At 43.4% G+C, this 16,890-nt stretch overlaps 1 protein-coding gene across 2 annotated transcripts in view; it reads left to right on the forward strand.

Annotated features, from left to right (window-relative positions):
* Nucleotides 1-16,890, forward strand: part of LOC117212420 (lachesin-like) — an 81,288-nt gene that overhangs the window by 27,650 nt on the left and 36,748 nt on the right. For both annotated transcript variants that reach the window (XM_033457248.1, XM_033457249.1), the window contains exons 4-6: nucleotides 3,972-4,100; nucleotides 10,126-10,410; nucleotides 10,999-11,061. In XM_033457248.1, the coding sequence (XP_033313139.1) occupies nucleotides 3,972-4,100; nucleotides 10,126-10,410; nucleotides 10,999-11,061 (477 nt within the window). The remainder of the gene's footprint in view (nucleotides 1-3,971; nucleotides 4,101-10,125; nucleotides 10,411-10,998; nucleotides 11,062-16,890) is intronic.

The following is a 16,890-nucleotide window of genomic DNA, read 5'->3' on the forward strand; positions in this document are numbered from 1 at the left end:
AAATGGCTATTAGCAACCGCCTGGCTCGATGTATCGATTTGCATCTCTCTCGGCTTTGAACCAGGCGCTACTCCCTAAACACTCTTCTGCTACCAATAGACGAATACATTAATAGAGAATGAAGCGATAGTGAAATAAAGTTGTATAGGAAGTCGATATCGTTCCGATAGAAGGACAAACGATTGTCGCGCGTACCCTTCTGCTCTAATGTCCGATAAACCAGTTGTCCAACAATATGTCTGAATATTTTTATTCGTTGACCGTAACCGAAGAAACGTTCATTATAGTCAGCAAAAAGCGGCATAACGAGATCGTAAAATCAGGTCACGAGTTAAAGTTTGCTTTTGAATTTAAGGTGTTCCGGCGAACATACGGATGTGGAATTTCGCTTAAGACGATACGTCTTCCTTTAAGTCTAAAAAAAGAAAAAAATTAGTATATCCATCACTATATCCTTTAAAGAACGAGCTCTTCGTAAAATGGAACGTTTATAATCCAATTCTGTCTTGTATTCTGAAACTTCGTCGAGCCACTAACGACAAGAAGAATTAATTTCAAAAAAGCTGACACGAGTGCTTGCGTGCGTATAAAGTACGTACGGCTCTAGGTGCAGCTAATCGATCGATGTCATCACTTAACTCTTTACTTTACGACCTCAATACGTATATCTTTCTCGTCAATCTTACCGTTTCTCCATTATTATGTTCGAAATACGAGACTTCGATGAATAACCGTACGAATCACAGAAACGAAACAGAAAAATAGAGAGGAAAGGACGACGCGTGCAGCGAATTATCTCGCGGGGCAGAGGTCGACAGCCGGAAGCAGGGAAATTCTGGTTCCTCTCAATTATTCGTCGGTATCGATCGGATGCCTTGGCGGACGCAAGCGTTGCGACGAGTGTCGCCGGTCTGTCGTACACGCGGAAAGACAGTTTGGCAGGGTATGTGTCTCGTGAAAGAAACATTGCCACCCGCCGACGCACTAATGGCCGGTAGGTTAATCGCGACTAGGAGGCGAGTAAAGCCGGAATAAACCCGCGTAAAGATTTATGAACGCACCGTGAAAAGAGGAGATTGCTGATTCGCCGCGCGGCTGCCGCGGGATTTCATCTGTCCGCTCAGGGATTCTCGTGGCTCGTGATTGTTTTCCAAAGAGCGCCGCCGATTGGATGAAGTAACGTTTCCAAGAAAAACATGCGCGCGCGATTATACGAACGCGAATGAAAAAGCCGAGCGCGCCCCTGAAAATTGTTTGCTTATTTTCAAGAATCGAGAATGGATTTAGAAAGGAGGGGAAACGCTCGAAAATGATAAAAAATACATGGGGAAATTTTCGAAGGAAATGAAATCGAGTTTATGTAAAATCGAGCGGAACCGGATGGAGATTTATGAACGTTAACAAGTCGCGTTGAAGAGCTTAGATATTGTCGGATGGTCGTAAAAAGGACCGTCTTCTTTCTAATTTATCGACTTTCACCGGCGCTCTCATTAATTATTTTCACGGATAGATGTCGTAAGAAGCCGAAGACGTACCAGAGGACTTGCTCTTAATCCCTGTGGAAATATTTTTCCCAGGGCTTTCCCATCGCGTCAACGAGACCGGAAGCGAGAAAACGAGGCCGCATATTTTAATAATATTTGATGTTTAAAGACGGAAAAGTACAATCTCTTTACCCTTGTGAATCGAGGAAAGTATGAAGAAAGTGGTGAGATACCGGTCCCTGGTCCAAAGAACCGTCGGTTCACCCTAGTTAAGCAGTCGAGAATTACCTGGTTGCAACTTTTTCCAACAGCGATATGAATTAAACAATCGCAACCGTATCCGCAGACTGTTTCTGCGAAACAGTCGTCCAAACTCTGCCGGAGTAATTTCATTAATTACTTCTGGTATTCGCTCCTTCGCAATTTTTACTCGTATTTTTTCCCGCGCTTATGATAAAATATCTTCGATGCAAATTCTAAAATCCGCATAATCGATGATCCGAGTTTAAGGGAAAGAAGTGAAGCTATACCCATCCGGTTCATCCTCGTGAAATTTCTCTTCCTTTAATGAATACGCATCGCTCCGAACAAAGAGCTCGTTAATTAGAATCACTGCACCGGTATAAATATATATTTACAAAACGAAGCTAATTTCCGTTCTTCGAACGCAATTAAATTTTATCATCGATATCATAATTTTTGCGTGAAACGACACTTCGCGAACGCGGCGTTAACCTAACGACGCGACGCCTGTGTCAGGCTAATGAACGGGACGCCGTTTTGTCTTCCACGGGGAGCGCAAGGGAAAAAAGAACGATCCATTTTCTCGCAGCTGCGATGATAATGATAATAATAATAATTACGAGCCTTTTGCCACGACGCGGCAGTTCCTCGTGACCTAGTATCGTTCTTTCACGGTTTATTCTCTCTTTCTGCCCTTCGTTTCTCTTACCTTCCACTTCTCTTCTTCTTCTTCTTCTTCTACTTTCTGTTCTGCTTTTTCTCCCTCTTCGATGTGAGTTAGGTTTTACTCGCAGAATCGTTAAAAGACATCGGAACACCGGTCGTACGTGGTCGATGAAACACCTTCGGGAAGCTGACTCCGCTCAATGTTAATACCTTTGAAATCGAAATCGCGAAGCAGTTCATTTACGAAACCGTTGGAGCTCGGTATTTCGCACAGCTTTTCCTTCTTTCCCTTTTTCGTCCTCTCCTCGCTGCCTCTCTTTCTTCGCTTCTACGACGATATGAAGGACTAAAAGACGGCTTAACGACTTGGGAGGCGAACGACAGTTTTTGATATTCGTCCCGTAAAGGCCGGCCTCGCCGTCTTTTTCCCTTCGTAGTCTTTTACCGCCGCACTTTCGGCCAAACTTTTAACGCCGCGCTAACTTTTTACGCGTCGTCGCGGGAACGCTTCGTCGAACGATGGCTTAAAAATTATTCGACTGGCAGGACATCGTGACCCCTTCTCTATTAACTATGAATTGGTTTCTAGTTGTACGAACGCTCGCGCCTGGATTCGAGTTCCAAAGATTCGACGTTTCGATCGTGCCTTCCATTGTTTACGACTGCACGTTGCAACAAAGTTTTACATTACAACGTTCCATTCCTGTTTACCACGTCCCTGTTCTTCGTTTACAAAGCTCGCTTTGGCGAAAAGGAGAAAATGAAATGGAAGCTCTAGCGTGTAAATTAGCAGGAAGATGAGGCTGTTGAAACAACATTCAAAACAATGATTCTTTTTCACTTCATAATTATTATTCAATAACGCAAGAACGATCGACGAGGATAAGCTAATTAATGTAAATTAAAATATAATGTACCCTTTTCAAGTTACCTACGAATTACGTCGAATGTGTTTTAAAATGACGAAGCTACGATAATACAGTAAATTCAACGAAAAGTACAGTAAAATTAAGTAATTTGACTGAAATTATCGTGAATCATCCTATTCGAGGATACCAACCGAGGATTAAGTGGAATAGAAAACAGTGGTCATTTCTATGAATCGCAACAGACTGCATTCGTAAAAAGGAATTAAACGTCTCTCAAAAAATTTCTCTTTTAAGGGTCGGTGAAATCGATAAAGGGAAGACAAACGATGACGTCAGGAATAATAAAAAGGATAGAAAAACTCGCTCGGTAGATTGATGCGTGTTCCAGTGGGTTCGCCGGTTCGCTTTTTCCTACCTCTTCCTCTTTTTTGTTTACTTCCAATTCTCTCTCTGTCTCTCCCTCACTCTTTCTCTCTCTCTCTCTCTCAAACACAGACACACAACCACTTGTTCTCTTTCTTTTTTTACAACCCGCTCTGGAAAAAGGGTTTCATTTAACCGAGAAAGTTTCGTCGATAAAACCATGCCGGTTTTCTCTTCGGAGAATCCTGTTTATACGTTTATGTCGAACGCGACTGTTTGTTCCGGGCGCTACACGCTATATTTGCACGGGCGACCGGGCTGAATCAATTTCTGCTTTTGGTTTCAGTGTCTCTGTACGATGGCGAACAATTAAACTTGACGAGGATCACGCGCAATGAAATGGGCGCGTATCTGTGCATCGCGACCAATGGCGTACCACCAACAGTCAGCAAAAGGATCACCGTGGACGTCGAATGTGAGTGGATTTGAAGATACGCTGAAGGGATACACCGTGTCTGTGTGTGTGTTCGTTCATCGTGTTACGCGTATCTAAGTCAACCACCGCGTTTTTAATCTCCTGTTACCCGTTGTATTTGCTTTGGCGAGTCGAAAAGGATTTCTCTGTCAGAGATACTCGATTCAATAAGAGAAACAAGATGCTCGGTTATTATTAACGAACGCTGGCAAATGATAAAATAAAGGAGCGTCGAGTTTCAGCTGCGTTGGTTCGCGTTTCCTTAGGTTTCTTTCCAATTTAGTTACTTGGGAATATTTATTTACTCGTGGACGAAAGTGGAATTTCGTAGAAATTGATCGACCAAAGAATCCGTAAAAGAGTCCGTAAAATCGTTATATTCATCGGCAATGTTATATCTACCGCATTTTGCTTATCATTTTACTATAGCTGTTTAAATGACTTTTAATTATTCAACGATGTGATTATTAATTAGCTTGTATAATGTCAAAAGCATAATATTGAAAGTGTACATAATTCATATTTAACCCGTTCACGCTCGTACACTTATACGCGACATTGGACTTTATAAATTATCAACCGATTGAACGTTAAACAATTCTTCTCGGCACAGTTGGCTTCGATCGGCTTGTGGTCTTACGAAAACATCAGAGAGCCTATGTTTCTATTACGATTAATCAGTACGAGCAATATTTTTCGCTGTTTAAAGAAAGTTTTATCCGCAAAGGACTAGCCAGTCTGGATTTTCGAAATTGGCTTGAAATTTTTGCGCGTTACGTTTCCCCTGCGAATTTTCTCTCAACGATCTTCTCGCAAACTTTAAGAAAATTCGACCGCGGAGAACTTTGCGCTAAAAAAAATTGCAGCGAAGATTCAAATTGAAATTAACTTTCGTCCGAAATGAAACGATATCATCTGACGCAAATCCTTCTCGATGTAACGAGACAATTGACTAAAAGAAACGTAATCAATGCGAAACGAAAGCGGTACAGAGAATGATCGAGGCTAATGATACTCGAAACGTTCACCGCAGAAAGTAAATTCCATAATCAAGTACCCGAGAGGGAAGTTGGAGAAAAGATGCTTCGACACGGTATTGTTTGAATTTCATTTCACGAATTGCATCGAGCTCCGGCGTAGGCAACGCACCGACGTCGGCGTCGACGATCCAACGAGAAAGAAGGGAAGAAGAGGGCGAGCAGATGCGCCGTTAGGAAAACTCGAGGGAAATACCAGGGCAGGTCGACGGGAGCGAGCGCAGCGTCCCGCCGCTGCTGGTCATTTTTCCCTTTTATTCGTTCCATTCGTTCGTGTCACTTGACGCCGGCTTTGTGTGCGTACGCGTCCCAACAACCAAACGAGAGGAAGAGAGAGGCCGCAGGACAGCCAGGCGCTGTCCTTTGAATATTTAGAAAGGTGCAGACATATTTTATTTAGACCGACGAGAAAACAGCCGGCTTCCGGCTCTCTGCTCACGAAACTCCGCCGCTCCAGCACTTTTGTTTCCCTGTGCCTTCTGCTTTCCGTGACGCGTTTGAATAATTCTCACCAGTCCTCTCGAGATCCGTCTCTGCTCGATTCCTGGACCTGCTTCGGTATCTCGAATCAGGAAATTAAGAGTGTATTAACGATTCGAAGATCGCGAAAATTTTCATCGAAATAATTGTCAGGGATTTTGGTTCAGTTGGGCGGATCACTCAGAACGCACGCGTTATCGGCAAGGATTTTCTTTCTCGTTTTGCGATCGACTCTTCTAGAAAGAATATTCGTGTTCTTTCGGACGGTACTTCTATTCACGTGCCAAAGAATTGTTATGGTCGGAACAGCGAGAATCGACACTCAAATTGCACGTATCGCTTATTAATTATTCGATGAATATTAAAAACGGAAACGTTGGATATGGATTAAATTATCTTTCGATTAATGGACATGCCAATACTGTTGATTAATTCATTTTCATTTCGATCTATTTTAACGCACGGAACAGACAAAAAGGGATATTAAGCGATTGCCGTTGCTAAAAATCACCAAGCAGAGAGGCCGTGAACTTGCGCGTCAACATAGGCCAATGTAATTTCTGCTCTCGCCCATCTGCATAGCAGCGCCCGAACTTCAAGAAGTACCTTCCATAAATCGTTCGAACGTACAATAGCAACGTGCTAAATACCGTCGACGGCCCTTAAAGTGCGTCGTTGTTATCACGTTTACGTAGTTTTTCCAGCGATAGGGTTGTTTTATCGTTTCATGAATCAGTGGCAAGCACAATTACAACCAGTAATTTTGCTTCTCTTTGGAAGAAACAGTCTCTCTCCCGGGACTAAAGACTGCAATACCCTTCCCACCTCTTGCGAAGAATTTATTCCTGGTCGACCGGCCATCCAGAAACATCAAGAGAATACACTTCCTCCCCCTTAATCCAGATTGTATCGGAGGGATTTCCGTTTCGCGTATTCTACTAGCGCCACTTGCGCCCGCTTTGTTCGAAAGCGTGTGGCAAAAGGGGAACGAGAACGTGGGGCAGAGTGGCTGGCTGCTTTGAGTGCTTAGGGGAGACATATTTTATTCAAATGCACAAGATAATCTCGGTTTGCGTTGCGATCGCAAAAGATTCTCCATCTTAGATATTCATCTTGCCAACAAGGATGTCATTGTTTAAAGTCGACGTTGTTTGTCTCTCGCGAAAGTTTTCCGTCTTTTTACATCGATTGGTCGAAACAGGCTGTTTGTGCGACATTTTTCATATACGTAACGAAGCCATGTCAACAGTCGCGGATTTACCAAACGATTCGTGACGACGTCTTGTCTTCCGTGTCACCGAGGTGGCTAAATTCATAGTACGAGCGAAGCGAAATGCAGATTCTTTGGTGCGAAATAAAACGAAAATGCAGAATAAGAAAATGGATACTTCGTTCTCGAGGTAACTGAGTTCGAAAAGTTGTCAAATATGCAGTTGATTTATTTCCAATTGGATAAAACTGGATAATTGGCAGTAGGTTACCGTGCGCGTGGAAATAAATAAAAAACAAGGATAATTGTTCTAACTTGGCTTGTACCATTAGGCTCGCGATATATACAAATCCTGTTCTTTCAAGTGTAAAGAAGCGTAAATCGAAAATATTGCACGTCGATGGTAGAAATAATCATTCGAATAGGAGGAGGCGATAAAAGAGCCGGTCGCACTGGAGAATGGGCTTTTTTGCGGCCAGTGAAAAATGAGGGGTGAAACGGTTATCTGGGATTACCGGGGTGGGACCACGGAAAAAGATATTCGATCAACGCGCGGGATCTGAGGTGTCCTTGCTGGATTACAAAAGTCCCGCGATCGTCTCGCTTAATGCTCTTCGAAGTCTCCTGGGAGGCATTATACAAATTCTAACCAACCTTGGACAGACCAAAGTGACAGAAAAATAGATTCGCGGCGTCCTTTGGCCGCGTTTTCCTTCCATTCGTTCGTCATCTTCTCTCGCCTGACCTAATTTCAACCTAATTCCTCGTGAGACGAAAAAGAAACAAAAATTATCGTACGTACATTCGAATCTTAAATCTATTCGAGGAAATTATAGAAGATGGTAGATTCAACGGATTGGTACAAAATAACTGTTCTTTAATCTCGCGTTGGTGGGAAAAAGTCGAAGGCAAAGTACCAGCAAGAATCCGATTAGTTTCGTTGCTCGATTACGCGATAACTGGAAACTCGAACTAACAAAGTACGCCTAGCCCTTGGTAATTAATGGCTACATTCCTAGTTTCGATAATTAAGATGCTGCTGAAGCAGAAAATCCTTTTGAAGACAACAAAGTTCATCCTATGGAAGAGTAAACCTGCTTCGAAATGTTTCCTTTGTTCCGAGTCTCGCGTGTTTTTAGACATTCAGAAACGAAACATATTTTCTCCGTGTTCTTCGCTTTTTGTCGCTTCAGAGTTAGCCAGTGGAAGGAATGCGAATCTTCCAGTCTCGATTATTGACTGCGATCGTCTACAGATCGGAGAAGAAGCAAATAGCATACGTATCGTAGATGGAAGAACATTGAGGCAATTTAAATCGAAGGCTGCAAAGATTAATTGCGAAATATTTGCTCGGAGATTTTCATTTCAATAATTAACCGTGTGCTTTGTCTTACAACGTGAATTCAGCGTTTCGACCGTTAAACACAACCTAAAGGCCGCGACGTGCTTTGCGATATGCGAGCGTGTGTCGTGAAAAATGTAACAGTCGAGACTTCGCGTGTATCAAAGCTGGAGTTGCGGAACAAACGTTTGTGACGTCACGCTAGTCAAGTTTTCAGCAATGCCTGCTACTATTCTCTAACACATTCCTTCATGAACCGCCGAAAATTTACATAATCCAGAACATCCAATCTTGTGGAAGATTGGAAATACATTGAAGCGATTTATCGACAGCGCGCGTCCGCTGGATTAATTTCACTGAGAGCAACAATTCGCGGGAACGTCGATGACGAAGAGGAAAGGCGCGGAAACGAAGGAAAGGCGAACGTAGATAGAGTCGATGGTGGGAAATCGGGAGAAGTATGCGTTAATTAGGGTCAGCGCTGGCAATTTGTGGATTTGTGGCCAGCCTGATGCATACCGCCGATGGCCAGCCTCGAGAGATGGTTGCTGCGCCGCCAGCTCCATGTTATTCGTCTACGGTTAACCTCGTTCGTTCCGCCACCAGTTTTGCCCCAGTCGTCGTCTACGCCTACGTACACGGCCTATCTGCTGCACTTTCGTGTAATTAATTGCTGACGGTGGTTCTCGTTAAATCGCCCGATCGTCCGAAACGTCCGTATCCGGCGGACACGAACTCGCGTCGAAAGGTCGACGAGTCGAATTTGCTTGGGAAGTCGCCGATGACGCCGAAAGCCTGACCGAATTACGCGACCTGCATCCTCCAGATTAATCTCTAAACTAGCTAGTTTCCACCGGTTCTAATCAAATTGTCGGCGAGGTTGCGCCAAATAACTTGCTCAAACGTTCTGAATGTTAGCAATCCTCGATCGGTCGGAAGCTCGAGGCGAAAAAATTCTTGGTCCTCGTTTCCTTTGGCGCGTTTCAATCCACGGAACGCCCAATTCGACTTTATCCCCGTTGATTGGCCTGCATGGTTTCTAATCCGGGGTTTCATGCAGCCGCAACAAAGTTTCCCTGCCAGTTTCCTGTTTATTCCGGCGGATTGAACTACGAACGTCGCACGGTTATTTTCTACGCGGTGCGCCATCTACTCGGCGTGGTATTTACATTTGATCAGTCCCAGGAGAACGAAGAAAGATGGAGAATATTACGTCGTTGCCTGGTGTTTTCGTTTTATGGTTGAGCAAGGGAAAAAGAACTCGCTCGTAAGGAAGGAAGTTTTTCAGCTGGAATCTTTGCTTTTAGTGGGTTGATGATGCGCGAGAACTGGCGGGACTCGCGGATCCAGAAGTTCTTCCGGAGCAATTCTATTTACAGCAGGGAACAGGGTAGAGAAGAAAAGATAGTATCGTATCGAATAACATCCGCGTTATTGTTCTCGACAAAGAGGTGCCGCTTTGTTTCTCTTCTCCTGATTTTACTACTTGTTTCATTCATCAAACTTTGAATCGAGTCGAATATCTCCGAAGACCTCCTTCTCCTATTCTTTCTAAACAGAGTTGTTTAATTATCAAACTTCACGATCCACGGTCAGGATCCACGAGTCCGTCAACTTCAGCGGCAGAAGGAAAATAAATTAAAGCGCGAGATTCGTTAACGACACTGATACTTCAACGTTGGCAACCTAAGATCCATATTCCACGAAAGCTTTAAGCTTCTCAACCGTTTATAACTGTGGGCTATCGATCACCATAATCGCTGAAACAGCTCGGTATAATTCACAGCCAGTGATTTCGTGGAAGATAAATCGTAGAACGGTTCGAGCATAGTCCCCCATAAACATCCACGTCGACTTAATCGTTGCCGTGGACGTCACCGCGGACGATTATTCATTCACCGTAGACCAGGTTTCTCGGTTTCTAATCGTAACCGATTCCTCCGTTTATTGTTAAAGTCTCGCCGATGATCTTCGTGCCGAATCAGCTGGTCGGTGCACCAGCTGGGACGAACGTAACGATCGACTGCCACACGGAAGCTTATCCACGGGCGATGAGCTACTGGTTCCTTGGCGCCGAGATGATACTGTCCAACGAGAAGTATACCACCAGCATCATGGAGAACAGTTACAGGGCGTACATGAGGCTGACCATAAGAAATCTGCAGGATGGTGACTTCGGCAACTATCGTTGCATCAGCAAGAACTCGCTGGGCGAGACTGAGGGTTCCATCAGATTGTATGGTAAGATAATAATAAATAAATAATCGAAGAACGTTAAAATCGTTGAAACGATGTTTCAAGTTTTCCGCCGTTTTTTTCTTATCCATATCTTTGCGTCATATTTTTGTATCTGTGTAATTAGATGTAGGAAGTATGATTGGTGGGATGATACACTTTTGTGCACAATTCAAGCGACATTTGTTAATTGTAAATACTTAAATAACATAAAAGTAAACATTAATCCGTGTATTTTCTACTAGTGTTGCTAGTTGGCAGGAAATTAAAGGTTTCGTAGAAGAATACCACTGTAAGTAGAATTAGTGGTCAGACAAATGCGACTTCGTTATTTTATTACGTAATACCATTAGTAGATTTGTCGACTTTGACTCATTTGAAATATGGACAAATATTTTAAACATCTTAGAACGTAAAAAGGAATTCGTGTAATTTCAAGGTAGATTCGTAATTCGATTGTTCAGGCGAAATTCTTCGTGGCATCTTCGTAAATTCAGTGATCGATCGATGACTCGTGATAAAGTTAAAGTTGACTGAACGATTGGGAAAATAGCTTCGAAGCTGAACCTTCAAGATGCATAATTTTTATTTCAGCAATTCCGAAACCATCCGCAGCGCCGAAGGCCACGGAGATCAAGAGCAGCGCCAACAAAGAAGGTGAGAGCCTCATTGAATATTGCACTTCGAGCCCCGAAATCGATATCACGTAGGTCCTCTCCGACGCTTCCCTCTTCATCGAACTCATTATATCCGTGTTTTATTTTCGAATCTACTGCCAAAAAGTTGCACCCCTTGCGTTTCCATGCAGCTGCAGCCACCAAGCGGCCAAACAGCACAGCTGGAAATTGAATGGTCGAGGCTAAACCAGGCGAATTGCGAAATATTTAAATTTCGTAGTAACATGCTCGACCATTAAATTTCACGAGAGATCAAGAGGTTTACTTTGGTAGTCCAAACAATTTAGACGAGAGTCCCGTGTCCGTATCGATTGCTTCACGGTTGGTTGGAGCACAGTAGGAACGTTGTCCCATCTCCTTCGAAAAGGGATACGTTTCCCTACAATCGACTACGAACATCCTCGATACGCCAACGACATCCGTTTTGCCTTACAGTATATCATCTCTTTTAGATTCGCCAGTTTGATCTTTCCGTTAAAGACGCTCCTCCTATACAATTAGAAATTCGAAGAATTTGTCCACTGACGTAATTTTGACCAGGGAATGGGCCTCCTTTTAATTTCACAGTAATAAAATTGGAAAATTTCTAGTTGAGAATTAACCCTTTGTCTGATATCGAGTTACCGTTTCAGTTTAACAAAGGCAGATTCTGCTTGAAACGAAATTTTATTTACATCCTAATTTTGCTTCCAATTGTTCAGATCGAAGAATTACATATAACGTCTCGACATTTCACAGCCAGCACAGTATTGCAGATTACGACAGTTAATAATTGCTCGATCAACTATTTCAGTAGCTTACGAGGCAAGCGATCAAGGCCAAAGACAAATCCATGAAAATGTGCGACTATGTTTGACGGTAAAACGCCGTGGCGTTGACCGACCAGAGGATTATTCTCGAAGAAAAACATCTCTGAACGAGCAATTACGCAGGAGCGCAATCCTCGGCGAAACTAGCGATTCTAACTCTCGAATGTAATCTTTGCATTAGGTGTGCACATTGTGGCGCGTGTATTATTAAAGCAGCGCGAATAACTTGGGCGGATGCCTAGGTCAGGTCCCTGTGGCTCTGGCCCGGTGTTCTCGCAACGAAACCAATCTCAATATGCTGCATTATTAACGCCATACAAGGCTCGGTCACGACGGTATTACCACCATTAAGCTTCGCGATTTTACTCGTAGCTTGACTCGCCCGGCAAACCATGGATTATTGTTAGATCTTACGACTTACGCGACTGCCCTTAGCTACAGATTTTCACCTGGGACACGATCTTTGTCCCGCCGTTTTTGCCAAACTACGGCTAACATTTGTCGAATAGAAAATCCGTTCTATCGTGCGCAGATTCAATTTTCAAGGGGTTCTGCCTTGTCGAAGACTGAACACGCGGAACGATCGAGTCATGATTAACCCATACGTATCCTAAAGAAGATGAAAAGTATCGCCAAAGATGTCGTTCGTTGGATTTTCAAGTACAGATAGATCAAAGACGGTAGAAATCTTAATATCTCGAGGGAATATTTCGATAAGAAAAGCAATACTAGCGTTTTAAACGTATCGGGTTACTTGACAGATGTCACGCCAAAGAAATTATTTATATTATTGACAATTTCATTAGTATCGACAGATTGTCTGCTGTCAGATTTTCATCTCGCGGGTCTAATGTAATCTCCGGTCGAATCGAAATTACCAATTTCGTATACAAGAATACCGCACATTTTTCTTCGCCATTTAACGAAATTGCAAACGTAATCCAAAAATCGTCTATGTATGTTTCGGACACGTACGCGCAATACAGCTATCGATGGCTGGAAGTGCGGGAAATTGTTAAGGAATTTCAAGAGAATGAAATTTAGGCTATCTTTGAACGAATAAATGGGAAAAGGTTTATTCGTGTTGATAATTAACGGAACTTAAATATAGTGCAATTTTCCGAGCGTGTAACTCACGCGTTCATTAAGGTTGCGAGATGACTGGAAAAGGGAAACGAAATGTAACGACGTAACGATCCTCTCGAGCGAGGATTTCCAACCTGTTTCCAGTCAGGCATCGTGCAACTGTCGCACGGTTTTATCGTAATATACGAGGCGGATGATTGACTGCCGTGCACGAGAAAGTTTCGCGAAATCGGGCGGTGGTTCGTGTTCGTCGCCTTCCGTGGCTCGAAATCAATCTTAATATTAGCGAATTATTAATGACCCGACCGTGGCGGGCAATAACTCACGAATGGGACGTTAAGCGCCACCGAACAGTTTCCAATGGGACCGCGTTGCTCCTTATCTGGCCAGATAAGACTCGAAGAGGAAGCGAGACCTTCGAGGTTGACGTATCGATCGACAAACCCCTTGACACTTGGCTTTCCTCCATTCAACCATGTACAGATCATTTCTTTGAATCCGTGTCGAAATGATACAATTACAAAATATACTTCGTGGAAACGATATACAACGAGATCGTGAAATCGGTCAGTAGTTAAAGTCTACAATTTTCGATAAATCGTAACATCTAATCGAAGATACATGGAGAGTCGTAGGGACCTCAAAATCAATTCTTTCTTCGCGGTAAGGTAACATAAGGTTATTGATTTTATTAGATTCAATCTTGAACGTCGCACGGAATAATCAAACTAGTTATATATCGTAAGACGCTACTACGGTGTAACGTGATAACGAAAAAGTGAAAAACACATATGTCTACGATAAAAAATTTATAGATCAAGACATCGTATAGATCGTTACAAGATAATCGTTACGTAGCTTACGTCGAATAAAACAGACAAAAATGGCACAAAGAAAAACAGCGAAACATCGCTTCTTATCAATTTTGAAATGATATAGAAGACATCTTAACCAAGTCGGACGGAACTGGTATCTCGGCTTGGTGCTTTATCTTGTGAGCTCGCTATTTCTTTTTCATCGAGTATAAAGATAATACAATAATTCAAAATAATTCGCCTTTTATATATATATATCGAACTTCCGAACGCACGAAAAAGGAATGTTGCTGCGTTTATCGGTCCATGGTGACCACCCGCGAATCTAAAGGATGATTTTAATTTTATATCGGAGCATTATATTGTCGGGTCGACCGGTGACCCAATTAGCCGCATTTAGAATTCAATTACCGCTGTCCTGGCGAGAGGCCGCGCGAGGCCAGATTGCACTGTTGCGAACAGATATCCGACGAAATCGGTATCGGCTCGCGTAAGAATCGCAAAATCGCTCGGTCAATGCCAACGTTAAAGAAATATTCCAAGTTCTATTCGATTTAGAATGGTATACTTTGCTGTTTGTCACGTTACTGTGTAACTATGTAACTACTATGTAGTGTTGCTATAACGAATATGTTTAAAAGATGCAGAATTTTCCTATGATTTTAGACACGTTTACTTTATTAGTATTTTTAGTATAGATTAAGTGTTGTAACAAGTATGTTTTTGAACGATATCTTAGATCTAGAAACTTCGTATATATGTATACTTTCCACCTTATAGATAACCATTTTAGTTTAGTGTAAAATGTAGCCTGATTTAGCGTTACCAATATGCATCGTGCAACAGTTCCGGGATGCTGCGAGAATTAAAAAAGAAAAGTGCTTAACTTACGATGATTCGTTAGAATCTACTATGTAACCTGATAAATTCTTATTACAAATTTCGCTGCTATAAAGTCGAACTAGCCGGTAAATCTGCACGGAGCGAGCCCATTATTTATACCGGCTTATAACTCGTTAAACACGTCTCTAAATCTTCCTTTCAAAAAGTGAACTTTACGATCGCTTGGAATTTCCTCTCTTTCTCTACCTCTTTGTGCCCTCCATTCTGTGCCCCTTCGTCTCGTTGGAATGGTTGCTTCTCGCCGAAGGGTTGGGATTAGGCCCACGAGAATATACGATATTTAATAATGCCTCGACACACTAGTTGCCTCTCGGGACACCCATCGATCCTACCGGCCGTAATTAATTATCGTGGAGCAAGGAGGCCGGAATTATTTCTGGTATTAGCCTCTGGGCTCTGACGCGTCGACCTTTTTACTTGCGAGTATGCTTTATCGAACCATCGACTCTAGACACCGGACAAAGAGATCGATGCTTCCTTAAAAACGATATTTCCCTCCTTAGGGACGCTCGTCTTCGATGGAAAACGTAATACTAACGCTTACTTGTTGGTTTCAGTACACGTTCGCGACAGGGCGAATTGTAACTTTAGCCGAACCGTGTCTCCTTTCTCTCTCTCTCTCTCTTTCTATCTATCTATCTATCTATCTATCTATCTATCTCTTTCTCTATACGTAAATTAGTCTACAGAATCCCTTTCTCGCGCAAGGGAAAAATTTCAACGTTTACAGGGTTGGTTAAGCTATTATTCGGAGACAAGAGAAACGGATAGAACAATCAGCGTTAACTCCCTGAACACGTCGATTCGTTTGATTCGCGTTTCAATCGGCTCAAAGGCTCCTATACGCACGGGAGATCAGGTCCGATCCGAATCGCTTCTAACTTCCAATTGAATTACTTCCGACCGATCTCCCTGACCGTTCGCGATCTCGCTGCCGGGCAAGACTCTCGTCCCGATCTTTCCTCCGCGTCGCATCGAACAAGACACGGAATTAATTTCTCGATTTGTCCGAGGCGATCTCTTGTTCGAGCCACGCGGTCGTTTAATAAGTACACAATACCGCGGTACAAAGAGCACCTCGTCGTCTCTAAGAAGAAAACGAGACAACGGTTGACCCGTCTATTTCCTCTCGTTGGCCGAACTTTTCCATTTAAAAGCAGATATAGGAGTGGCTCGAGTCCAAGGGTAGCCTGTTCCCTCTGGATGCACCGGAGGAATCCACGATTACCCCGCTACTCGATCCGCGGATTCCTGTTTCACGGTGGATGCGTTCGCAAGAAACCAGAAAGGTGGCACAGAGCCCTTAAATTTTCAACAAGTTATTCGGAAAGTTGGCCTGGACGCGGCAACACGGAGGAAATAAGAAAACGGAGGCTGCTTGAGGAACAAGGAAGAAAATAAGGGTGGAGAAATGGTACAAAGGTGTGGCGGACGAAAACCGGATGAAATACGAGGCTGGTCGCGATTGCTCGGGCCGTCGGTATACGAAAGGAAACACCCTGCAGAGAGAGGCGGTCTTTGTGCGCTTGTAGGACGAGGATACACAAGAGCCGGCCGTGTTCTTGACTCAGCAAAGATGGTAGCCCCGGCCATATTGTTACGAGAAAGCAGAGAGGACAGGGACGAGCCAGGGACGGCGACGACGTTGTAGCAGTGGGTGCAAAGGCTACGAAACAAAGTTCGTGCGGGCGTATTTAAACTTTTATTCGAAAACTTTTTAGCGTCACCCCGTAGCATCGTCGACGATGCCGTTGTCATCGTTGCTCGCGTGCAACCCCCGTGCACGATGTTTAAAGGGCCGCTTATTTGCCAGCCAGAAATGAAAGAAAAGAGGCTTCTGCGAGAAAGTTGCTCCTTGCATAGGAAGAACTCGCGGGCAACGCGCCGCTTCTCCTAGAACCTTCGAGAACATGGAATATTTCAGGAGAACGAACGAACCAGAAGTACGAAGGAGCGAGTTGACTCGGGATTATGAATCCGGGAAGGGAATTAATCGAGCGGATGCCTCTCTCGAAATTCGCCCTGCTAACCTGCTCACCTATTTATTTTCGGACCAAGCTCCGTCGGCGAAGCTACTTCTTATTCGCAACGCGAAAACTTCCCCTCTTGGAAATTAATTATTTCTTGTCCCCTGAACCGGCGTTTAATCTCGCATGCTTTTGGTAAATTGTTAACGAGCCGACGAAATTTTCTGTG

This window comes from Bombus bifarius, unplaced genomic scaffold, assembly GCF_011952205.1.
Source record: "Bombus bifarius isolate JDL3187 unplaced genomic scaffold, Bbif_JDL3187 scf7180000008296, whole genome shotgun sequence".
Taxonomy (NCBI): domain Eukaryota; kingdom Metazoa; phylum Arthropoda; class Insecta; order Hymenoptera; family Apidae; genus Bombus; species Bombus bifarius.